This window comes from Lissotriton vulgaris, chromosome 1_1 (genome assembly GCF_964263255.1).
Source record: "Lissotriton vulgaris chromosome 1_1, aLisVul1.2, whole genome shotgun sequence".
NCBI lineage: Eukaryota > Metazoa > Chordata > Amphibia > Caudata > Salamandridae > Lissotriton > Lissotriton vulgaris.
The window spans coordinates 1,585,062,697-1,585,087,982 of record NC_141685.1 but is presented as its reverse complement, the minus strand read 5'-3'; the positions used below and the strand labels follow the sequence as shown (position 1 = coordinate 1,585,087,982).

The window sequence follows — 25,286 nt, the reverse complement described above, 5'->3', positions numbered from 1 at the left end:
TGGCTCCCGCTCAACAAGAGAATCACCTTCCGACTCCTCACCCACGCACACAAAGCCCTACACAACCAAGGCCCAGGATACCTCAACAGCCGCCTCAACTTCTACGCTCCCAAACGCCAGCTTCGATCGACTGGCCACGCCCTCGCCGCCGTCCCCCGCATCCGAAGAGCCACCACAGGGGGACGGTCCTTCTCCTACCTCGCCGCCAAGACATGGAACTCCCTCCTGACCAACCTCCGCCTGACCCAGGACCACCTCGCCTTCAGGAAGCAACTCAAGACCTGGCTGTTCGAGCAGTAGCGGACCCCCCTCCCCTAGCGCCTTGAGACCCTCTGGGTGAGTAGTGCGCTATATAAATGCTTTGATTGATTGATTGATTGATTGAGGAGGGGTAAGTGAGGGAGGTTGGGGCAGGTATGGTGGCTGGGATCCCAACCAAGGTTGGAAGGAAGTAGCCTATACAACTGCGTTGGGGGTCGGGTTACCTTCTGCGCATGTCTGGAATGGGGAGGCGGTGTCAGTGCGATCAACGTTAGGGAGCATCTTGGAGGAAGGGCGCCCAGTTCTGAGTGAACACCTCGGCCTGGTCCTGCATACCATAGATGATGCGTTGATGGCACGCCGTCTGTATCATTGCCACCATCCAGGCTTCCTGCGAAGGGGGTACGGCGAACGCCACTTGGCGAATGATGCAGAGCTTGGCTTGGCGGTGCTGCTGTCGGTGGAGCCTTTGAGATCATGTAGGAGGATAACGAAGGGAGTAAAGGGGAGCTGGAGAGGATGCCCTCAGTGTGTCACCTACATAAGCCCAAAAGGACTTGATTGAAGGGCAATCACATAGGATATGGGTGAGGTTGCATTGGGAAGCCGAACACCTCCAGCAGTTCGAATATGGTAGGAGGTCAGCCCTTTTCCTCAATGGTAATCTGAAGACGGCCCTGCCACTTGGTATGCAGGTTGCTGGAGAAGGGTTGTGAAAAGAGGTGGTTTATGAATGTGCTGTGAAGCCCAGACATCACGCTCTGATGCCGGCCGCACATAAACAAGATTCCACCACCGTCGAGGGTTGTAAGGACCATGCTGGGGACCCAGGCAACACCGCAGTTGTAGGTACTAGCAGGCCTGTCATGGGTGGAGGCCAAATTCCTCATTCAATTGATTGGAAGGTTTCAGGTCGCTGTCCAGCTATACCTGGTCCAAGGTGTGTATGACTGCTTCCACCCAGCAGGGCCAGCAAAGGGTTAGACAGTTTCAGTATTCTTTGACTGAAAATCATAACCATCATAACCATAATTTCAGTTAAATTGTAGTTTTTAATTTAATTTAGGAATTTGACATGGGCTAGAATGAGGATCTTTTCAGGAGTCCTTGCATAATTTAGTAATCACTACTTCTACTGCTGTCTCTGGTTCCCCATACAAAGCAGAGACCTGAGTATAACAGAACATTCTTTCAATTAGCCTACTGTTGTTGTTAGACTAAAAAGGGATTCTCCCTCAGCAGACCCCACATCTACCTCTTTAGGAAGTAGCGAGGGGCTGATTTTTATGGCCCTGCACATACTGTTTGCTTTGCCAGAGGACTGCAGTTTCCCCAGACCTAAATTTGACATCTGCCAGTGAAATTGGCAACCGACTGACATGGAGGGCCGCTTCCATGATTTTCAGCTGTTTTGTTGGGCAAGGGCTATCAAAAAAGTTTTAGATTTAACAGGTGCACAGGGCTCAGCTGCGGTAACTAGGCAGAGGTAACTGCCATCATTAACTGCCAGCCACTCCTTCCGGAGAACTAATTGTAAGCATATCTGGACACTTAATTGATGGGTTATCCTCTAATTTGGATCTGAGGATGTAAAGTTTGGAAAAATAAAGTTTGAGGCATGTGTGTCCGAAGATAAACATGCTTTGTATAATCCTGCCATCTGGTGTTTGAGCTTGATGTGTGCAAGTTGCTTTTCTTCGAAGAAAGAATTTTGAGTCACTAGGTAATGGGACTCCTCTGCTTCCTGGTAATGAGAATGGTCATTGACTGCATTGTTAATTGTTAGGTCTCGCCTGGTGTTGCAGCGCAAATCGATGCTCGCTCTGCAAAAGATTTTGTGGATGAGAACGTTTTCAGAAAGGGACTGGAAGCTCCGCCCCTCATTTCTATTGGCTTGCGTCACCGTTTATGCTAAACGGTGGCCTGCCACTGGAAATTAGGGTTTTTTGTTGACGCCCTTTCTCCTCCGATCCGGTCTCGGTTGCCTGCTTTGCTGCTGTCGCAAAGCACTTTATTATCTTTTGGGGCCATGTGTTTCTAATTAGAAACACGTGGCCCCATAAAGATAAGAGATTGATGCTTGTATTTTTTTACGCAGATGAGAGGTGGGTTTGGCGAGAGACAAAGGAAACGTGTGCCCTGCATCAGACCCCCTTCTCGCAGCAGCAGGGAAGCTTATGGGAGAACGACTGAGACTGGCAAACTTTCTGTGCACCTCCTCAGAGAGAGAGTGCGAAAAAAGGGAGAAGCTGAATTGCTTTCTGTAGATAAATCAGTGCGAAGCAGTCCACAGTACCAACACAGTGCGACACCTTCATTCCTTAGAGTGGGGTACCAGCCCACGTCTGGGTTTGCCTAGGAGAGGTAGAGATACAGTTCCCTCTCACCTCTAACATTGCCAGGACGAAGCACTGGGACATATTTTACCCTCTGTCTAATATTTCCAGACGACGCTCTGGGGTACAGGTTCACTTCACCTCCCATACCGGCAGAGGTGCAACCCAGCTGACCCCCCAACACTACCACTGTGAAGCATGGAGTCATTGTGGAACACGCCTCTCTCCCCATCACAAAAACTACCTGATCGAAGCTTTGAAGCACAACTCCTTCTCACCACCAGCACTGTCAGAGAGATGCTGGGGTACTACTCCCCCACCCCCCTTCTCGGATCCCACCTTTTAATAGATCTGTAAAGTTTACCACACTCTGGTCAAATTGCCCTCTTGGAGTGAGCTTTGGTCGCAAGTTTTACTCTCTGAAAGATAGTCTCCTGGACAGCAGAAACCACCGGTAGTGTTGGGCATACCTCCCTCTGAGCGCCCCTTGCAGCCACCTCGTTGCCCCCTCCCCTTTGCGTCTGGCCTTAGCACGAGGAGTGCCCCTCGTTCCTACCAGCCTCGAGTCTCTGCGAAAGTGGATTGAGTGGCTATCCCTGGAGTCAGCGTTTCAGGGGACAGACCGAGCGGAGGTTCCATGGAGTCGTGTTCGCCCCCGCCCCACTTTGCAGCGAAACCTCAGTTCTTCTGAGTGCGTCCAGATGGTGGCTGCACTCGATGACACATGGCGCCTCAACGTGGATTGGACCCCAGGTCCCCTAGTGACCCAGAAGTGATTAAATCACTTCCAGGTCACTATGGAACAAAGGCCAGGCCGGTTAGATCCGGCCTTGCAGATGAGGGGTTAAAAGGCCGTGGAGCGCAGGAGTCTGACTCTCTGTCTCCGCGCGCCACGGCCTGCCCCTCCAGCCTCTAGGAGGCTGTAATTTCTTTTTCCCCACCCACCATCCCCTGAAGCAGATGATGGGTATTGTGTCTTTTGAAGGTTTGCACAGTTTCGTTACAAATGTTTATAGATGACAAGAGTTTCTGACTAATACGTTTTTGTTCCTTAGAACTTTACCCTCGTTTACAGGTCCTCAATCGTCGTATTTATTGCTATTCCTTGGTCAGGCGGTAAGGTCGTGATTGGTGAGCAGTTAATTTAAGGTCCTTAGGGGGCAGAGCCATTCTTGAATAGGGTATCCCAAAGGGAGGGACAAGTGGTCTCTCCTAAAACTCCAGGGGCCGTTACAGCCTGTTGGCTACATGGGTGCTGGGGAGGAGAGAGTCACTCTTTCTCTAGGCTGGTTGGCCACCCCGTACGTGCACAATGACGCCAGTAAACGGCGCAGAGATGCAAGGGCCCCTTTTAATGGAGTTAATAGAGCGTACGGGGGTAACCGGGGGGCGGAAGTACCCTCAGGGTAAGAGGGCCCTCTGCGCATGCGCACTTCGACGGAAGGGTGTGGTTAATAGGGCGTACTGGGTAACCGGGGGGGGGGAGAGGGGGGGGAGTACCCCCACGGTAAACGGGGCCCTGTGCCCATGCGCTCTCCGACAGGAGGGCGTGGTTTAAGTGATAAGGATCTGACAACAGTTAGTGACCTTGCCGTAGGCCCAAATAGGATACGCAGAAAAGAAATATTGTATAATGTGACTGATACGTTCGATTCGGATAGGAAATACCTTGTACTAGAAGTATGTTAAGGTTAGCCATCTGATATCTGTATATATCAATTGTAAAAGAATGTCATGGAACGTTTTCTGCGTAATTGTGTAAATATTGTTTATTTCAAATTTTGATTTATTTGTATGTTTTAATAAATACGGCCGGGGGGGTGTACGACCCCCCCGCCTCCAAACATATCCCTCTCATGTCCTGGTTAATAAAGTTGGTTAACGGAAGGGTGGGAGTCCTCCGGCAGTCCCTGGCCATATCAGTTCTTCTGAGTGCGTCCAGATGGTCGCTACACCCGATGACACAGAACCACACTGGTCCCGCACCCAGTGCCCTGGACCCCCCTGAGCTCAGAGCAGCATGGTGCTCGCTGACACTCCCTGGGCTTCCTTCCCTACCTTTGCCTTGCCCCTGCTAACCCTGATGGACTCAGCCTGACCTGCCGAGGGGACCGGGGGTGCACACGACAGGAGGGACCTGCGCCGCCTTACAGCGCACTGGAGGGAGATCCGTGCACAGGGTTACTATGCAAGTGCGACTCGTTCCTTCGGTTTTTATTAGTTTGAACTGCTTGGAATACATCTGCAGTGGGCAGCCCTTCAAGGAACGGCGACAGCGTAGAAGTAAGTGCAACCCCTGTCTCCTCTTCTCTGGCTACATGTCTGCTTTGCCTACCCTTCCTGCAGCCATTGGGAGAGTTTCTGCTCCCCAACAGTTGGTAACTTTGCGCCAATGCTGTGCGGACCACTACTGAATCCAGCGACTACAATGGCTTTCTTGAGGGTGTGTTGTAAACAAAGGTGATTCAGCGTATTCTCCTTTACCAAATACCAACAAGGTATTGTCACTTTACTTTGTACTGTAAAAAACAAGCTTTTTCTTAAGAATGTAATGTGTTTATTTGTTTGTTTGTACCTATTGATAATATTGTGCCCTCATCAATATAGAAGGGTGCATGAGACATGCTGCAGCACATACCAGTGTGCGGGGTAACAAAAGTGTGAGAGCTGCATTCAAGAAAGGCAAACATGCTCTTTTGTGTTTCTGCCATCGGTGCACAACTGAAATTGTGTAACGTAACTGGTGCTCATGTAAAGCGCCCCAATAACTTCGGTTCGAGTTCGCGCTCCATAAGTCTGCAATACAAAACATACAAAACAACATACAAGCTTGAAGTGATATTTGCTTTTAACATAGGGTCGTTCACTCTATACTTAGACGACGACACCCTAGCCCCCTTCTTACAAGCTGCAACGCGCAGGCTAACATTAGTTGAGGTCTGTGTGTTTCTTGTGAACTTTTGCTACTAAGCTTCGGTCTAATGCCAGTCTGTGAAGGGTTTATTTACTGTGGAGACTGGAGGCAGAGTCGCTAGACAGTCCAGGCAGTCACCCAGACGCGTCTCTGAACTCCGAGGCCACGTAAGATCGGGAACGTGATGTACATTGATCATTCGTTTGTGCTACATAGCGAAACACTTATAATGTCCCAAAGGCGAGACCTATTGGCTTTGCCAATGCTTGTTTTTTTGCCGTCTGGTTTGGGGTGTGCTCACATTCTCCTGTTCGACACTGTCGTGGTGCACTGTTTTGGTTTACACAGGCTTCTTCCCTCCGTTGGTATTGTTTTCGATCGTATTTCTTTTTCCCCTTCATTTCAAGTTGACAATTTCTGCTTCAACTGGAATCTATCCGTCAACCTTGGGCCTACGTGAGCCTTTTCTCTTTGGGCCTCCTTCTGTCTCCAACTGCCCTCCCCCACCCCCCACCATGTCCTCCTGGTGGTGGAATGGGTGGCTTTTCGCTATTATCCTTGCTGTCACTCGAAATATCCTCGAACCGATCAGGTATGTAATTTGCGTCTGTCTCCTGAGCACTACAAGGTTGCTTGTGACACCTGCTGCTCCTTCAGTTCAAAGAAAATATTCCATGATCGCTAGGCTCGATAGCAAGATATCACAAATAAGCAGAGATAACACCCTGGACCTTTTTGACCTCAATGACATTGAGGGGGGAACACCATCAATACACATCAGCCGCAGATGAAGAGACTTTCTCCCCCGACAACAGTTCCATCTCTGATCTGTAGATTAAATATCTTCCACCAGTGCAGCCAGTCGTGAGTACAGTACCCCTCTCCCACCACCTCGACACTCACTGGTCCTATGCTGAGCAACCCCTTCCAAAGGTTTGTCCAGCTACTCTGAAGCAACAGAGACAGACTGCTTGGCCGTCACTGCCCTCGGGCCATGGTCGGCACTGCCCACCATCTTTGGATGCAACTCCCAGCTCCAGCTTTTGCCAAAGAAATCATTGAGACCAACTGCTTTAGCACCCGTAGCTCCTGTCTCAGAGTCAAGCCAACTGTTGGAGATGATAACTTCAGCATCATAGTCGAAATCTGTGTCAGAGCAGAGATTATCGGTGCCAACCAGCAAGTCTGGACATGGTTTGGGGACAGTCAAGACGATGCCCCATAAAGTTCAGAGGGAAATTGACGCCCGGACCTCATGATACATCCCCTCACGGTCTGGATACTAACCCGCCCACCGGGATCTGCGGCTTAACGGTTCAAATGGCAACTGTCTTTCGAGGAAACCATGGTTATGCCACCTTAATCAAAGCGGCCCAGGAAAGTGGACATGCCTACAAGCCCCTTACCTGTCACTCTTCCCCACCCATTTCACTGGGTAAGTCTGTTCCCTATACACCTCAGGGATCACCTCATTCAGACCTGGAGGACAGGGAGGAGTGGATACATTCGACCCTCCTCCGCAGGGGGATTCCTAGGACACTTCTGAAGCTGAACCACCAGGAAACATAGATTCCTACCTGTGCCCGACCCACCTCTCCCCTCCTGATTATTCCACCTCCTACCATGAACTTATTGGTACGCTGCCGCCTTCCACAAGGTGGATCTCCAAACGGAGTCTTTAGAGAACGTCTTCCTTTACGAGACCTTGTCCTCCCCAAGCTTAAAGGCATGCTCAATCACATCTCACCCATCTTTTATGACCCTATCCACACCAGAGTTGTTACTCCAAGGATGGACAAAAAATATAAAGCTTCCCCTACTGACCCTCAGTACATCTGTGGTCAGCTTCCACTCGGCTCACTAGTGGTCACTACCACCTGTAAAAGGGCTAATTCTCAGACTATTGTGATGCCTCTCCACCAGATAAAGAGAGTAAACCAATAAATGCTACAGGTGAGGGGGTAATTGTGCAGTCGGCCAGCCATTGGCGGATTGTCAGTTCAATTGGGCTAATTTATAGGTAGGTCCATGCCCATTAAGATGAAGTGGAGGAGCTGTTCCATTATCTCCCAGAGGACCACAGGAAAAGTAGTTATGAAATTGTTTCTGAGGAAAGCAGATCACCACCAGGCACTGCGCATTAGATGCTGTGGATACTGCTGCAAGGGTTAGGTGTCAACTCCAGTGTCCTCTTGCACAGACATGCCTGTCTCCATATCTCTGGGTTCAAGTTGGAAGTACAGTAGAATTTGCTCAACCTGCCCTTTGAAGGGCAACACCTGATCGGACACTAGGTTGACCAGCTGTTGAAAACGATATAGAAGGATATAGAAACTGTAACATCCATGGATGCCCTTCAAACATCAACTCTTCTCGGCTCTTTTTGCCGCACCCTCTACTGTGGAGGCTCAAATACCACCTCCCCTGAGACTTCTAACTCGTACCAGTGGTCACACACCCAACAGTACTCTCTTCTAGGCTATTTTTGAGGGTCCTACAGAGTCAACAAATCAAAAGGTAGAGGCAAAAGTAGCTCTCCCAAAACCCTGGCTTGCCTATCCTTCCCCAAAGATTATTTAACAATTGTCGGGGGTCTCCTGCAAAGGTTCTTTCCCGCTTGGCAGTACCTCTCCTCCGACCAGAGGGTGTTGGATGTTGTCCTGCATGGTTATTGTCTGGAGCTCACTTCCACACCACCTACCATTCCATCTCACAAACACAAACTGTCCCAAGTACATCAAAGCAACCCAGGGAACAGGTCAAAGCACTCCTTCTCAAGCGAGCTATGGAAAAGTCCCTTACCATCAGCAGGGGCACAGGAGTATATTCTATGTACTTTCTCATTCTCAAATGAAGACAGTTCTCTCCGGCCCATTCTAGACCTCAGGCACCTAATCAAATGCATCCATTTAGAGCACTTCCATATGGTTAATCTTCAGGATGTCATCCAGCTGCCACAGCAAGGTGACTTGATGGCAGCTCTTTACATAGAAGACACTTTCATATACCAATACACCAGGCACATTTCCAGTATCGCAGGTTAGTAGTCAGCAGAAAACATTTCTATTTCAAGGTGCTCCCTTCCGGGTCACTACGGCACCCAGGGTATTCACTGAGTGCCTCTCGTGGTAGCTGCTCATCTGCCTAGACAGGGTGTCCCCCTGTCTGGTTGTCTAAAGTGCCACCTGCCAAACTTGTTGCGAGCACACTCCTCTCCAAATAAACCTTCTTCACCGACTAGGTGTTACTGTCAGTGCTACAAAATCCCACCTCTAACCCCTCCAGATACAACCCTACCTGGGGGGCAATCCTCAAATCAGAAGTTGGCATGGCTTAACCACATGCTTCCATTATACAGACTTTTCAGACACCAATCCCTCTTTTTCAACCAGACCACCAAGCCACTGGGCAGTTATGGGGCCTCCTCAGCTTGGTGGCCTCTTGCATTGCCATAGTACCTGAAGCCTGATCACATATGCGGCCTTTGCAGGAGTTCTTGGTGCACCAGTGGTCTGCTCCCAAGAAGAGAATCAATAGGACAATCTAGTGTTGATCAGCTGCCCATGACATCACTCTCATCAATGGTCAAACACCAACAACCTGTTGCAAGGGATTCCTTTTCTCGACCCAGTTCCACAGAGCACAATAACAACTAACGCTTCCCTTACGGATTGGGGTGCACACTTATAGCATTTGACTGTCTAAAGCTAGGAGGAAACCTGACAATAGAGTCTCCACATCAATTACCTGGAATAGCTATTCACCTTGAGTTGAAAGCTTTCCTTTCCCATTTCTTTTGCAAAGTAGTCCTCATCAAGACAGACAACATGACAGACATTTATTATCTCCGTGGTCAAAGGGGCGCCAGATCTCATGATGGGCCCTCTTAGACAAGAGCCATTTATTAGCGGAATACATGCCGGTAGTGAACAACGACTTTGCTGACAACCTCAGCAGGATGCAGCAACTAGTCCACAAGTGGGAACTCCACCTGCAAGTTCTCCTCCAGTACTTCCAGCGTTGAGAGCTCCCAGAGATACACCTTTTCACCACGGCCGCAGCCAAATGCCCAAGCATCACCCGGGTGGGGGGGGTTCCCACACCCACAGTCTAGGGAAAATGCACTATTGATTATATGGTCAAGGATATTTGTTACATGTTTCTTTCTCTACCACTACTTTCGTTTGTGGTTTGGAGGCTTCGGCAGATCTCTCACCCCATCCTGGTGGCACCCATCTGGGCACGCCAACCTTAGTTCACCACCCTCCTCAAACTCTCAGTGGTTCCACCCAAGACTCCCCAAAAGGCCGGACCTTCTCACGTAGAACAATGGGGAAATCAGGCATATGGACCTCAGTCTCTCAATCTGGTGATTTGGCTCCTGAAGCTCTAGAATTTGGGTACCCTAATCTTCCACCGAATGCATGAATACTCTTAAAAGAGAGTCGCAGCCAACTACTCATACCTGTCACGCTGCCTAGTGGAAGAGATATGCCTACTATTGTAGTTCCAAACAAATTTACACCTTAGCAGTCAAGATTTTTTATTATTTATTTAAAGGTTTTGTAGAGCGCGTAGTAACCCTAGAGCATCCCAGCGCTAGACCTGAATCTCAAGGGGGGTTCAGCAAAGGAGGGAGTTATGGGTGAGGAAAGAGAAGGGTCTTTAGTGATTTCCTGAACTGGAGGAGATTGGGTTCTGTTCTCAGTCTGCGTGGGAGGTTGTTCCAGTGTTTGGCCGTGTGGACCGAGAAGCGGCGGCCACCGGACCTGGCTTTTTTAACTCTGGGGACTGTGATGAAGTTTTCTCCGCTGGACCGGAGGGCCCTTTCCGCTTTGTAGGGGATGATGAATTCCTTGAGGAGGGGAGGGCCATTGTTGTTGAGGGTCTTGTAGGCCAGACAGAGAGCCTTGAAGGCGACCCTCTCTCTGACTGGGAGCCAGTGGAGAGACTTGAGAGCTGGCTTTGCCGAAGATCTTGCAGGTGTGCCAGTGAGTAGGCGGGCGGCGGCGTTTTGAACTTTCTGCAAGGTGTTGAGGGTGGCTTCGGGAGCTCCCAGATAGATTGCGTTGCAGTAGTCCAATCTTGCCAGGATGAGTCCCTGAATCAGGAGTTTCTTGGCGTTCGCAGGAAGCAAGGGGAAGATCTTTCTGCAGGCTCTGAGGAGTCCGAAGCATATTCCTGCCGTCTTTTTTGCCTGTGTTCTGAAGCTCAGGTCGTTTTCAATCCATACGCCTAAGCTCTTGACCTCTTTCTCGGGAGCAGGGGGGTCACCCAAGCAGTTGGGCCAGAGGTGTGGCGGCAGGGAGGGCCCTTTGTGTCGAGCATCAATATCTCGGTCTTTGAACCGTTTAGTTTTAGTGAGGAGGAGTTCATCCAACTGTGGACTTCCGTGAGACAACTGTGGAGGTCAGAGGGGGAATGGTGAGGGTGTGAGAGGGTTACCACCAGCTGGGTATCGTCGGCGTAGTTGATGATTGATACGCCGAACGGACTGACCAGTTTCTCCAGTGGGGCCATGTACACGTTAAATAACGTTGGGCTCAGGGATGAGCCCTGCGGTACTCCACAGCGGAGGGGGATAACGGGTGAGTGGCTGTCGTTCTCCCAGACTTGGAAGGAATGGCCTGCTAGAAAGGATTTTAGCCACTTCAGGGCCGTACCCCTTACGAGATCTCCCAGTCGTTGGATTAGGGTGAGATGGTCCACAGTGTCGAAGGCCGCACTGAGGTCCAGGAGGATCACTGCCACTGATCCTCCCGTGTCCAGAATGCTTCTGGCCTTCTCCACTGCTGCCAGGAGGGCGATGTCAGTGCCCTGGCCTGGACGGAACCCTGTCTGGGAGACCCCTAGTAGGTTGTTGTTCTCCAGGAATAGTGAGAGTTGTTTATTCACTAACTTCTCCGTGATCTTACTATTTCCTGGGAGAAGGGAGATAGGTCTATAGTTGGAGAGATCCTGTGGGTCTAGAGAGGTTTTTTTTAGTAGGCCTTTGACCGCTGCCGCTTTCCAGCTGGGGGGGGCTAGGCCCTGCGAGAGGGAGGAGTTGATCAATGCCGTGAGGGGGGGGGGTGATGGTGCTGGTCACTTTTTTCAGGAAGCGGAGGGGGACGGGGTCGAGGGGGGACCCACTTTTGATTGAGGCCAATGTTGCCGCAACCTCTTCCGTGGAGACTGGACCAAAGGCGTTCAGGGAAGGCGAGGGTGAGGGGTTGTCAGGCGGATGGGAGAGATGGATGGGATGAATGGCAGGATCCCGATCCATGTGACTAGGTTCAGAGGGGGGAATGGCCGAGAGAATTTTTTGTATTTCCCGTCAAAGAAGGTGGCGAGATTAGTGCATTTGCTTTCCGCTGCTTTGGGGTCCAGTGGTTTGACGGGGGGGGTCAGGGGCGTGAAGGAGTTCCTTGAGAACGGCAAAGGTTTCGTGGGCCGAGCAGGCGGCGTTTTTGATTCTCCCTTCATAGAATGCGATTTTGGTGTTACGTAGTTCCCTTTTGTAGGCATTTACGGAGGTACGAAATGTCTTTTTTTCTCTGCTGTTTTTTCCTTCCTCCAAAGGCGTTCGTTCCTCTTGCATTCCTTTCGCAAAAGGTTGAGTTCGGGGGTATACCAGGGGGACGGGTTGACTTTCTTAATACGTTTCAGAGTGCTGGTTTTCGGAAGGATGACATCCAGAGATTGGGTGACCCACGTATTGAATTCCATATCCGCGGCTATGGTGTCTTGAGCGGGGAGGGGGACATTTTCCCTTAATTTGGCTTCCCATTCGTCTGGGACCAGTTTATGCCATCGTCTTGTATGGGTTCTGATTTTGGGGGGTTGAGGAGGCGGAATGTTGATGGCCCATTCCAAGGGGACCAGAAAGTGGTCGGTCCAAGGGAGAGGGACGTGATCAAGGGTTTTCAGGTTTTGGATGTTTGTAAATATGGGGTCGAGTAGTTGCCCTCTTTCATGAGTGGCGTGTGGGTTTTTTAGGTCAAGGCCGGTGGAGGTGATGTCCTGTAGCAGTTCTATCGCCTGCTTGTCGACCGGGTCCAGGAAGTGGACATTGAGGTCCCCCAATAGAAGATAGTTGGGGGAAGACGTGCACTCAGTAGTGATCTGATCGATGAGTTTGCTAGGAAACTCAGCCAGGTGGCCAGGGGGGCGGTATACCAGCATTCCCGACAGCGAAGTCACTGGGGAGATTTGGATGGCAAAGTGACAGCTTTCACATCCCTTGACGTTGCCGTCCGAGATTCTGCAGGTGAAGACGTCCTTGTAAATTATGGCTAGTCCACCTCCTCTACCCTCTGGTCTATTCAGTGAGCATATAAGGTATCCGGGAGGGAGTGCCAAGACTATGTCAGGGCCGTTGCAGGGAGTGAGCCAAGTTTCAGTAAGAAACAGGATATCAGTAGCGTGGTTTGCGATCAGGAGGTTAATTTCATGCGCGTGCTTCACGAGCGACCTGCAGTTGAGTAGGCCTAGTTGGAGTCCACTGGGTGCCGGATCCGGGCCGGCAGGATTGCAGAGGCTGCACCTGGTAAACGGGTTGTCATCCGTCAGGGTGTGCGTGCAGGATGGGTGTTTCTGGGTGTTTAAGGCTAGAAGCTTGTCGCAAGAGTAAGACCGGCATTTCCTGGCAGAAATGGGCATAGTGGTAGGGCCTGGGGCCGGCTGCGCCCGTCCGCTGTGCTGCCTGAACTGACACATGATTTATAGGCGGTCCTCGGGCGTTAGAGTGGTGGTCGTGGCCAAACGGGGTGGGCGTGTCCGTGGCTCCTCGCGGCCGGTAATGGCGGCGTGCGAGTGATTCCTGACCCCTTACAGCGTTAATATCGGCTGTTTGGGGAGTCTCAGGTAGGTGCTGGGGAGTGGGCGCAAAGTGATTTAAAAGCAATTAGTCACAGTTTTAAAAAGCAGAAAAGTACAATTTTCTCTAGCGTAACTCCCGGCTTCTGCCTCAGGAGACTCAAGTAAAGTGCAGCTCTATCATTCAGGGCGCGCTTTATGAGCTTGGCGAGTGGTGGGCGTGGCCAAACGGAGTGGGCGTGTCCGTGGCTCCTCGCGGCCGGTAATGGCGGCGTGCGAGTGATTCCTGACCCCTTACAGCGTTAATATCGGCTGTTTGGGGAGTCTCAGGTAGGTGCTGGGGAGTGGGCGCAAAGTGACATAAAAGCAATTAGTCACAGTTTTAAAAAGCAGAAAAGTACAATTTTCTCTAGCGTAACTCCCGGCTTCCGCCTCAGGAGACTCAAGTAAAGTGCAGCTCTATCATTCAGGGCGCGCTTTATGTGCTTGGCGAGTGGTGGGCGTGGCCAAACGGGGTGGGCGTGTCCGTGGCTCCTCGCGGCCGATAATGGCGGCGTGCGAGTGATTCGTGACCCCTTACACCGTTAATATCGGCTGTTTGAGGAGTCTCAGGTAGGTGCTGGGGAGTGGGCGCAAAGTAATTTAAAAGCAATTAGTCACAGTTTTAAAAAGCAGAAAAGTACAATTTTCTCTAGCGTAACTCCCGGCTTCCGCCTCAGGAGACTCAAGTAAAGTGCAGCTCTATCATTCAGGGCGCGCTTTATGTGCTTGGTGAGTGGTGGGCGTGGCCAAACGGGGTGGGCGTGTCCGTGGCTCCTCGCGGCCGGTAATGGCGGCGTGCGAGTGATTCCTGACCCCTTACAGCGTTAATATCGGCTGTTTGGGGAGTCTCAGGTAGGTGCTTGGGAGTGGGCGCAAAGTGATTTAAAAGCAATTAGTCACAGTTTTAAAAAGCAGAAAAGTACAATTTTCTCTAGCGTAACTCCCGGCTTCCGCCTCAGGAGACTCAAGTAAAGATGCAAGATATCGTCTGCTACCAACTACACCTGACTGCTGTAGCAGCCTACTTTTAGAACGGGCAACACATTTCTCTCTTTAGCATCCCTGTTATCAAAGCCTCTATGGAGGGTCTTGAAAGAGACAAACCTCTTTGGGTCCAGCCATTGAACCTTAACGTTCTGTTAACAAGAGTTACGCACCCTATTTTCAAACTCCTTTATTACTGCCCCCTCTCCAGTTTCTCTCTTGGAAAGTAGCACTAATGGTTTCCAACTCCAAATTTCTCCCAAAGGTGGTCTCACAGTTCCACATTCCTGTTTTTCTCCCTCAACCTGACTCAGTTGTGGAATGGGCTCTCAGGGCCTTATATATTAAACAAGCCCGCATGTACATTATTTACAGAACTAAGCCCTTTAGGAAAACACAACAGCTTTTTGTTGCTTTCTTTAAAGCCCACAAATGGAAGGTCCTTTCTAAATCAGGCATTGCAAGACAGATTTTTAAATATATCCCGACATGCTATGCTAAAGAGGAAAGGATCCTGCCCATTTCTTTCAGAGCCACTCCACTCAGGGGGGTGGTTTGGGTGGGGGCCGAAGGAGCCGCTCGGCCTTCCTATAGATGACCATCTGTAAAGCAGCTACATGGTCCCTACCACATACAAATCATTGGTGTGTAGCTGTACTAGCCCGACAACAAGCCAGTGTTGGCCAGGCAGCTCTACGTACACTTTTTCAAACCACTGTAACATCCACTGGCTAGCCATCGCTTTTTATGGGAAGACTGCTGTACAGCCTATGCACATCATGTGTATCTACAGCCACACATGCCTCGAATGGAAAATGTTACTTGCCCAGCAAGCATCTGTTTGTGGCATGTAGTGATGTAGATTCACATGCACCCACCCTCCTCTACTCCTGTAGCTGTTACAATTACCTTTCTATTTCATTTTCCTCTTTCTTTTCACGTTCATCTCTCTATAAAAAGCTACGTTCCAGTTTCCATCCTGACCTGCTGTGCAGGAAAACAATCCGACAATGGAGTTAATGACCATTGGCAAGAGGGGTAGTTGCAGCATCTCGTTACTTGAAAGATTTTCTTAGAAGAAAAACAATTGCACACATCCAGGCCCAGCTGACACGATAATACGCAGCATGTAAATCTACAGCACAGCATACCATGAACAGATACTTATTAGGTAAGTACCATTTTTAGGTCTTGCTGAGTCAGCGCATGCGCTGCTCTGCGAGACATTTAGTAAGGGCGTTTTCAAAGTGCTACCAGAGAGGCTTTTGCTGGCCTCAAGCTTGCGTTCACGCACGCAGCGGCCATGTGGGTTTGCGATCACTTTCACTTCTGCTGTGGATTACTTTCCCTTTTGTGCGCGCGCTCACACACAACTCCCGGTCGCGGCTGTACGTCTTGGTAAACTTACAGCGCACCACTCGCGGGACGCTGTATCCTTTTTTTAAAAAACTTAGTTTCAATCGCTCCATGACCGTAACAATTATTTTTGTTGCCTACTTTCTCCCTCCTTCTATTAAGCACCATTTTTTTCTTCTTGACTGACTTCATGTGTCAAACGCTCGTAGATGCCAGCGCGCCCTAATGTAAACCCTTACTGTCTGGAGCCTATTCAGCAGCTCGTGTCGCCTGGCCAGGTTTGCTTAGGCACAGCAGTAGCCCAGGCTCCCCCCCCCCCCCCCCCCCCCCCCCCTCATATGCCCACCATCCAAGCCAAGCCTCTTCACCTGCTCAGCACCAGGCTGAACACAGTCCCTGCCAGCCCCCTCTGTGCTCGGCCTCGGCTGGCCCGACACGGAGGTGTCTCTGACTCCGCAGCCTTTTCTGTTCTCTCGGTGCTGCTTGCAATCAGGCTGGCGCTAGCCCGTCCCCGGGGAGCTTTCTCTTCACTTATCTGAGCCGATTTGCTGTATCTGGACTTCCAGTCCCCACCCCTCTTCCCTCTCCACCCGCCATCTCATACTGTTTCGCTCAATCCACTGCCTTTACTCTCTGGTGATTTAAATACCCCGTTTCTTTCCCTGCTTCCTTCTTTCTCTCCCTTATCTCTATTCTCCCTCTATCTTATTTCCCTCTTTTATAATGTTTGCCCTGTTTCTCAAGCTCCTTCTTTTTATATCCCTTTGCCTTTCATCTTTTCGTCGCACTTCTTTCTTTGTCATCCATTCTGCTCCTCTATTAATTCCTTCATTTTCTTTCCTTCGTCGTCATCCCCTGCCTCGTCCCTTATCCTTGTTTTTATTTCTGGTCTGCTATTGTTGTAGCTTTGCTGTAGTATTAGGCATGTATCACAAACTTCTGCATTTGTCTCCTACTCACCAACTTTCATCGTGTTATTAACACATGTATTAAACATTGCTTTGCGTTTTTATTGTTTATTTTAAGAGAGGTTCAAAAAACTTTGGTTGCCTCTCTAAATTATGCCACAGTAGAAAATTAGTGATGCTTTCATTTATTTCACGAAAAACATAACTGCTCATCTATTAACACATTAATCCTTGTATTTCAATTTTAAAACTTGAATCTGCTGTTCTTTGCTGTCACCCTTGTTGTTGCATGTTCAGTATTTATCCTCAAATGCCGTCGTTGATTGGCAGCTGCAGGTCTGCTATCCTATGATGAGCTGGGGCGCCATCTTCATGAGTATGACTGACAGAAGACAATATATTATAAGAGCTATGCCAACCACTCGGTCCTCACTTCAGTTTCAGAGGCAGTCTGACATCAGGGGCTTCCAGCCAAAACGTTGCCATGTGGTCACTAGATGTGCCTTATTATGGTTGTTTCTGAATCTCCTCTGCGAGTTGATCACCTGGTAGATTTCTGTAAACAATTTCTTTATTTATTAAGGCAATTAAAATTAATAGACAGCTTTTTAACCAATTAAGTGCAAGCAACGCTCTCATGAATATGTCATTGATGCTGTTGCAGAATAGATTTGTGACATCTGTAACAAATGAATTGTGACACCTTGGCGTTAACTGTTAAAATGCTTTCCAATTGGTTACCTAATTGATTATTCTCTTCATTCAACATCATTTGTGTCGTCATCCATGTCGTCGAAGCACTGTAGGACATGCATACAGTTTGGAAAGCACCATGGGCCAAATTTATAGCATTTTGGCATAGGGCAGCGCAGCAAGGCACTTTGCTGCATTGCCCTATGCCAAAGTGAAAACGCAGAGATGTACCGTATTTAAACGCTTTCCTGACATTTTTGCCTGTGCTGGTGTCGTTTCTGCAGCCTAGTGCCAGCGTAGGCAGGATTTTGTTTGTGCAGCTAGGGGCACCTTACTGCACAAAAACACTCCTGAGAGGTGTTTCCTCTTTCTATGTGTGCTCCAGAATGCAGCACAAATGGAAAGAGCAAACAAGCATTGGCATAGCCAATAAGTCTCGCCTTTGGGATCTTATAAGTATTTAGCGATGAAACCGTTGATGTTGTTGCACCAAGGATACTGTGCTGGATAACTAAACACTTATAAGGTCTCAAAGGCGAGACCTATTGGCTATGCCAATGCTTGTTCTTATTGTGATTGGTCTAGGCCATGCTTTTTCTCTGCACCTATTTTGATATCTGTGACGTTGACACAAAGCTGTAGGTCGAAATGATCTAAGTGGCTGGTCATTTTTAAACATTTTTCATGCAACCTCCATTGATGAATTTGAGGGATCTACAAGCAGTTATTGGCTACATAGCATGAAGACAAGCATTGGTGGAGGATTTACAGTGGCAAGGGAATTTTATCCAGTGACTTATGGGGAGAATGCAGAAGGGTGGCTACCCTGCAGAGTAATCTCAAAAGTGCTCAGATTTGTGGATGTGTTATGTCAGTTTTATATAAAAGTACAAAAAGGTAAATTTCTTTTTAATTGATTTAGGTAGCATGTTTTACATCTGCTACATGCATTTGATCATACATATGAACATAAGAGCTCTGGGTATTTGAGGAGGAACATTGGTGTAAGGGTTATCTAACAGCACAGAATGTTTGAGCAGTAGTATCTTGATATTATTCCATAAATGTGCTTAGCTAATATATGAAATTTCTCCTTTTGCAGGATAAAGACTAGTGCGGCCATAACGGAAAATATGCTTTCAAACAAACTGCGCTTTGATGGTAGAATTATTTCCAGGTAAAATGATTTCTTTTTTAAATACCTTTTTTTTTAACATGACATTTTTTTCCGTTAAAAAAATCTTAAAAAAGGAAAATATGTTTGATACACAAAGCTATTTTTCCTGCGATTATTTATACATTCTTTAGGTTATGTTAAAGGTACTTGGGTGCAAGCAGCAGCCTAGGATAATGTATCGAAGGCAGTGCTGGGTAAAGAATTTCTTTTGTGTACCTTCTCAACTCAGACGCAAAGGGTTCTGTTTGCGGTGGAGTAGTTCGCGAGGAGCATGGAGAACTTTGCAGATGATAGTCACTGTAGTAGGAAGGGCAGGCCAGGCGGCTTGGGCTGTCTACACTGTAGCACAAAGTGTATCGCAGGAGGTTATTGCTGGAGCACCATGTTGGCAGTCACTGCTGGCTGTCTTAACTGTTGCGCGAATTGGCGTTACCGTCATCGCTGACAGTCGCTGTAGTACAAAGAGTCAGATTCACTGGAGCTTTGCGTTCGTAGTTGTCGCAAGTGCCAGAGTTTTTGGGCGAACGACCCCACTCACGGTTGTAAAGGGCCAAACCTTAAAGATTTTCTTGTAGAAGAGTGCACTCTGATGCCATCCAAGAGTCCATGACTTGGGAAGACAACTCTTGGGGATCAGGGTTAAACTGTAGCATAGATCAGCAGGGTTTGAGTAGGGGCAGGCAAATCCAGTGCAGCAGTTCATCTGGGCAGTCACAGAAAGGCTTCTGAAGCATGTTGTGTCCCTGTAGCTCAGATAGATCAGCCAGCTGACCCTTGGAGTCACTTAGGTCTCCTGGATGAAGAGAAAAGGTTCGGTCTTTATTTCCAAAGAGCAGGGCAGACCTCGAGCAGCAGGGAAGCCGTTGAGCAGCAGGACAGCCCTCTGGGGGTCAAGGCAGTCCTCAATCAGCAGGGCAATCCTTTGGTAGCAGCAGGGCAATCCTCGGGTTGCAGCATGGCAATCCTCGGGTAGCAGCATGGCAGTCCTCTGGGGACTGCCATGCTGCTGTCTGTTGCAGTCTTCTGGTAGCAGCAGGGAAGTCCTCTGGGAAACTAGGCTAGCCTCAAGCAGGAGGGCAGTCTTGTGGTAAACAAGAGCTTTCTTCTTCCGAAATGTCTAGAGGTCCTGGAGTGAACTAAAAGTGGCTCTGGAGGTCCAATATTTATTACTGGTGCCAACCTTTGAATTGTGGGGGATTAGCTATACAACTTCCACAACTTGTTCTGGAAATTTCTTCCTTTATCCTTTTCAAGGCTCTAAGATGTCAGACATGACAAAAGACTAGTTCCAGGTTCCTTTGTGTGCGCAACAATAGAAAACTTTTGAAATGTAAGTGGGGCTGCATGCAGGACTGCCCCAGCCATTCTGTTAGGGTTGCCCAGCCTCTCCACACCTAATCCCCTTTTGTGTCACTCTCTGGAAGAAATTCACAAACCCCAACAGGAGTGTTATTCACAGTCATGCAACCCAGGATACAGGCAGAAGGCACTGCAGGCTAGTACAAGAAAATGCTAACTTTATAAAAGTCAGAATTATGACTTAAAATCTGACTTTACCATGTAAGATGCTGATGAAGTAACAATAATTTGAGTGTATGTAGCATACCTGTAGTGCTCCCAATTAAAATTGATCGCTTAATAAATAATTTATAGGCCCTACCGTAATGAAAACAGCTTTAGGGATTTTTCTCTACCAAGATATGTAAAACTTAAGTACGTATGTCCTTTTTTAAAAATATGATGCAGCCGGCCTTATGAGCCTTTAGAGTCTTCCCTTAGGGGTGACTAATATGCATTAAAAAGGAAAGTTTAAGCCCGGAAAAAGGTTTATTTTTTTCCATGTTGAAATGATAGTTTAATATAACACTTCAGGCTGCAGTGGAATGCTCGAGATCCATTTTAGAAGGCTATTTCAGTGTGTAGCACAATGAATTCTCCACGACTACTAGTAGCATTACTTTTACAGACCATGGGTACCTGTCGCGCTATTTACTAAGGACTTACAAAGTAAATTAAATGTGGCAATTGGGTGTAAGCCAATTTTACCATGTTTGAAGGAGAGAACACGAGTCCTAAAGCCAACAAAAATAAAATCAGCAACACAAGGTGAGTGAAGGCAAAATGTTTGGGGGAATACAACACCAAGGATGTAAGGTCTAACAGGCAATGTGTGGTGAATTTTTTCAAATTTGGCAGATACTTGGAAAGGTTGGTTTTTGGTTGGTATGTCAAGTGTTGTACCAATGAAAAAGCTTTGAAGGAGAAACCCTTGTATGAAAAGGGAGGGGTTAATTACTGTAAGACAAATATAAGGAATCCCTTTTCATGTACTTATGGAAAGAGACTGCAGTCTCTTAGGGATCCGTATCTGATACAGCCCTGAAGGACGGTCCGGGAGGTCTTCATCTGCGGAAAGAACTGCAAAGGAAACAAGTTACCGCTACAAGGAACAGTGCAGTCTAATTAACGTTGAAGCCTGTGAATAACTTTACTGCAAATACGGAAAATGCCAGCAAGAGAATCCGATATGGTGTAGTGAACAGTAAACTGCCGTCCTTCTTAGGAGAAAGACAGGAACTTGGAAGTGAGGATTGAGAACTCACCCAGTGGGTCTGTAAATTAACAGAAGAAAAGAAATAACCTACTGACATTTTGAACCACCTTCATAATAACAAGAAAGGATGGAACAAATGCCAGATTTCGAAATCGGCCATTGACCAAAGCGACTTCGTAGCAATCTATTCAGTGGTTTTAAATTTGAAAAATTGTCCTGAAGAAGGTGACCATCTATATCACCGAAACGCCGCGTCGACATATTTTTCATTGTGGAATTGTCATATTGTTTTTTAATTTATGAAAATGTTTTTTAATAAATGTGAATTTTTTAATGATTTGTAACAGAAATACACAATAAACTCTGGAGAAATGTTTAGATAAACCTTTTTGTCCCAACATTCTCTTTTGTTGAATTGAAATCATGTTTTAAAATGCCAGATATTGATATACCTTGTTGAAATTGTAAATTTGTCGATCCTGATACAACCCTAGATACAACTTTGTGTGTCACCACTTTGATCAGATACGGATCCCTAAGAGACTGCAGTCTCTTTCCACAAGTGTTGTACGAAGCCATTGGGGTCAATGTCCTGTGTTAAAGAGGGGGCGATAACATTTTAAATTGGTTATAACTAAGACTTTGTGATTAACCTGCAGTAAATATATCACTCAGCAAGTTACAGTGAGTGCATGTATTTCAAGTTTTGTGCAGATGTGAGGGTGGGGGTATGGTATGGGTGGGTGAAAACCCTTTTAATTTTGAATTTGGCTTAGCATGTTTAGCCTACACTCACTTTTCTCAATTTCATGCAGGCCTGTTTGGGAGAGGGATACCATTTGTGTTTGAAAGAAATGTTCATCTAATAATTTCGGCACTGTTTGATGAACCCACAAAAACGTTGGCTAATGTTTATCTGGTTTAGCTTCATATTTTGAATAATAATAATAAAGAAGCTTATAAAGCACATAGCTACTCCGACAGGGGTATCCCAGTGCTGGTAGGTCAAGCTCCAGACAGAAATCATAGATAACCTGAGGAAAACAGACACCTGTTTAAAGATCCAGGTTTTTAGATGTTTCCACAACAGGAGTTCTGTTTTGTATTGCCTCAGCTGAAGAGGAAGAGAGTTCCATAACTTGAGTGCAAGAAAGAGACCTCCCACCCATGCGAACATTCTTCACTCTTGGAACCTAAGGTAACAAGGCCTCAGAAGACCTAAGATGTCTCAAAGGAGAATAAGGTGCAATGAGAAGATTCAGATAGACGCACCACTCTTCCTGAAAATTATGTAACAATAGAGGAGAACTTTAAAAGCAAGAATCTTTTTGAGAATTGCTGAGCCGATGGAAGACCTCTTAGAAAGATGTAATAGCAGCTGAGCTGCAGAATTCTGTAACCATTGAAGTCTAATAAGCCACGACTGAGAGATGATATAAGATGGTACAGTAATCCAGCTGAGAGACAACAAAGGCTTGGATCACTGTCTTTTGAGCAGATACTAGTAGGAGACCAATGACGTTTCTCAGAGATTTGAGTATCCCAAAGGACTTGCCTGCCAAGGACGTAAATTGGCCATCAAAGGTAAGATTTTCATTAGGCCAAATGCCTAGGTTTTTAACCCTAGGTTTTGGTGATGGAAAAGAGCCAAGTGGTGCTGGCCACCAATCTGGAGACCAAATGGTAGGCTGATTGCCCAGGATGAGTACGTCAGTCATTCCTGCATTTAATTTCCATCAGTTGAGGTCCATCCATTTGGCCGCCACTGACAGACAGGCCCTCAATGAGGTAGCCCCACAAGCACAATTCTGAGATAAGGTGACAATCAGTTTACCATATATTCTCAAAGCTGTGATGCTTGATGCTTGATGACCTTAGCCAGGGGCTCAGGTAGATATTAAATAAGGTAGAGCTCAGTGAGGAGTCCTGTGCCAGTGGAACAACCTGTGATCGAAGAGGCTTCTGTAGAACCTGAAAAGTATGGCCCTGCAAGAAGGATGCCCACCAGCCATTTTAGGGCCCTATTGCCGACCCCTTAGCTCCACAGCTGCTCATGTAAGCAGCTTGGAGATACGGTGTCAAAGGAAGCAAAAATGCTGCAGGGTCTCCTCTAGCCATAACCTGGTGAATGGACTCTTAGGTGAGAAGAATAGCAGACTCCGTACTTTTCCAAGGGTGAAAGCCCGACTGAGTTCTGTGCACAAGATTCTTTTTCTCAAAAGAACCTGAGAGCTGCTGATTAATCTACTTTTCTGCCACTTTTGACAGAAAAGGAAGCAGCCTATAATTCTCTGGTTTAGAGAAATACAGAGAAGACTTTTTAAGCAGTGGGATCACTGAAGGGTGCTTCCAGCTCAGAGGAACCCGGGCCACTGTGAAAGAATTATTGAGAAGATCTCTAGATACAGGGAGAACATCATCCATTCCACTCTCCAGAATACCGGGAGCAGCCGGATCGAGAAGAGTGCCAGACTTGACTGATGACTTGCAAGACTGTAGATCAGAGAACTCAATAGGTTTAAATAGAATCAATCTATCAGAGTCTGTAGAAGGCTCGAATCAAAAGCACAGGAGAGTCACCCTAATAAAGAAAAAAGGGACAGGGTAGTACCAAATCTAACCCAACAGAAATTCCCTTTTCCCTCCCAAAATATATTCTATATATAAAACGTTTTTTTATAATAAAAGGGGCAGAAAAAAACGGTTATCTGTTTGAAAACAAGTGAACATAAACATGCTGCAATGCAGTACATCAAGAAAACGTTGAACATAAAACAAAATTATATGTTGATATATATATTTTTACTTTTTTTGTCATTAAAAAAGATATTAATTAAAAGCACAATATGTTAATTCTTATGGTTACAATAACCGTATTCAAAAATACATAAGAAATGCATAAACATTATTAAAATCATAAACATAAATACATTATAAAATGTGCATATTTATATTGTTGATATTCATTGATAATAACTTTGACCATCAGGTCTAATTATCACAATTTGGATAAAAAAATCCACATTTCAATATTTAAATCTTTATTCAAAACTGTTGGTGAAAGATGAATTTTTCATCACCTTCAGGACAAACAAATTATGTGCGGAGCATCATAAGACAAATGGTAAGAAATTAAAGTAGAGAGTTTTGAATATCTGCACTTTTTAACTCTAGATTTTTTTTCACTGCAACAACCATTGGGCTACTTGATACTTACCATTATCGGATTAGAGACCTCCTGTGGTTATGAACAATACATATATATAAGGAGCACTGTGATAAAGTATATTTATGTGAGAAGCCCAATTAGTGGATTAGTGTTAGGGATGTGACCGTATTATTTTATGGATCTGAAAGAGACACGTTGGTGATCGATACCTCACCTTAGAATTACTCCCAGGTGTCAGACTGGATCCGGAAAGTTTTCGTCAGCAGTACCCCTGTGCGTCGGAAGGTGGCGTTGTGCGGCTCTGCGTCCGTCGTAGGCGTTGTAATCGCCGGAATGACGTCGCAGCAGCTACTTAGACGCCGCCCTCACGCGCTGAAGTTAGTTCTTTCTTTTTCCGCGCCAGCAAGCGCAGATCCAGAGAGAGCGGTACCCCCAGTCAATTTTTGACTGAGTTTTTTTGGAATTTTGTCTCTGTACATTCGAGTCTTTGACTCCTGGTGTATAGGGATTCCTGGTTTCAAGTCTTGTGAGGTTTTTCCCCGCATGATGTCGGTGACGGACCAGCACCGCAAGTATCTCTACTGCCTGGGGTGCGACCTCAACCTTGCATCGTGCCCTGACTGCCGGACCATGGCCTCGAAAACATTGCGGGAGCGGTCCCGAAAGTTGCTTGAGACCCGGGAGTCGGCTCTGCGCCGTTCAAGGTCCCGGTCCTGTAGGAGGTCAAGGGACTGGTCGCGGAGCCGTCATCATCGTTCGACAAAGTCTTCGCTCTTGGGGTCAGGTAAGACGAAGCACAAGAAGTCAAAGAACCGACGTCGCTCTACGTCTTCCCCTAGCCTGTCCCGCGACACGGCTCAGGGTGCGGGTGGTGCCTCCCCCGCAGTCACCGTCGGCCTACCCCCCCTTTCCTGGGTCCATCTGCGACTCCAGCCCAGCTGCAGGAATTTCTGTCAGCCATGGCCCGCCTCTTTGTGCCGTCGGACCCTGCCGGCGCTTTCGGGGAGGACTGGGAGGGGTCTGAAGACCCTCTTGCAGCCAAATGCCAATTAGACCTGGACTGGGCAGAGGATTTGGGGGACGCGGGTGAACTGG

The 25,286-nt window shown here is 47.5% G+C and overlaps 1 protein-coding gene across 2 annotated transcripts in view; it reads left to right on the top strand.

The window, feature by feature from the left end:
• CAPS2 (calcyphosine 2) overlaps positions 1-25,286 on the top strand; it is a 780,299-nt gene that overhangs the window by 434,215 nt on the left and 320,798 nt on the right. For both annotated transcript variants that reach the window (XM_086918127.1, XM_086918122.1), the window contains exon 11: positions 18,394-18,468. In XM_086918127.1, the coding sequence (XP_086774253.1) occupies positions 18,394-18,468 (75 nt within the window). The remainder of the gene's footprint in view (positions 1-18,393; positions 18,469-25,286) is intronic.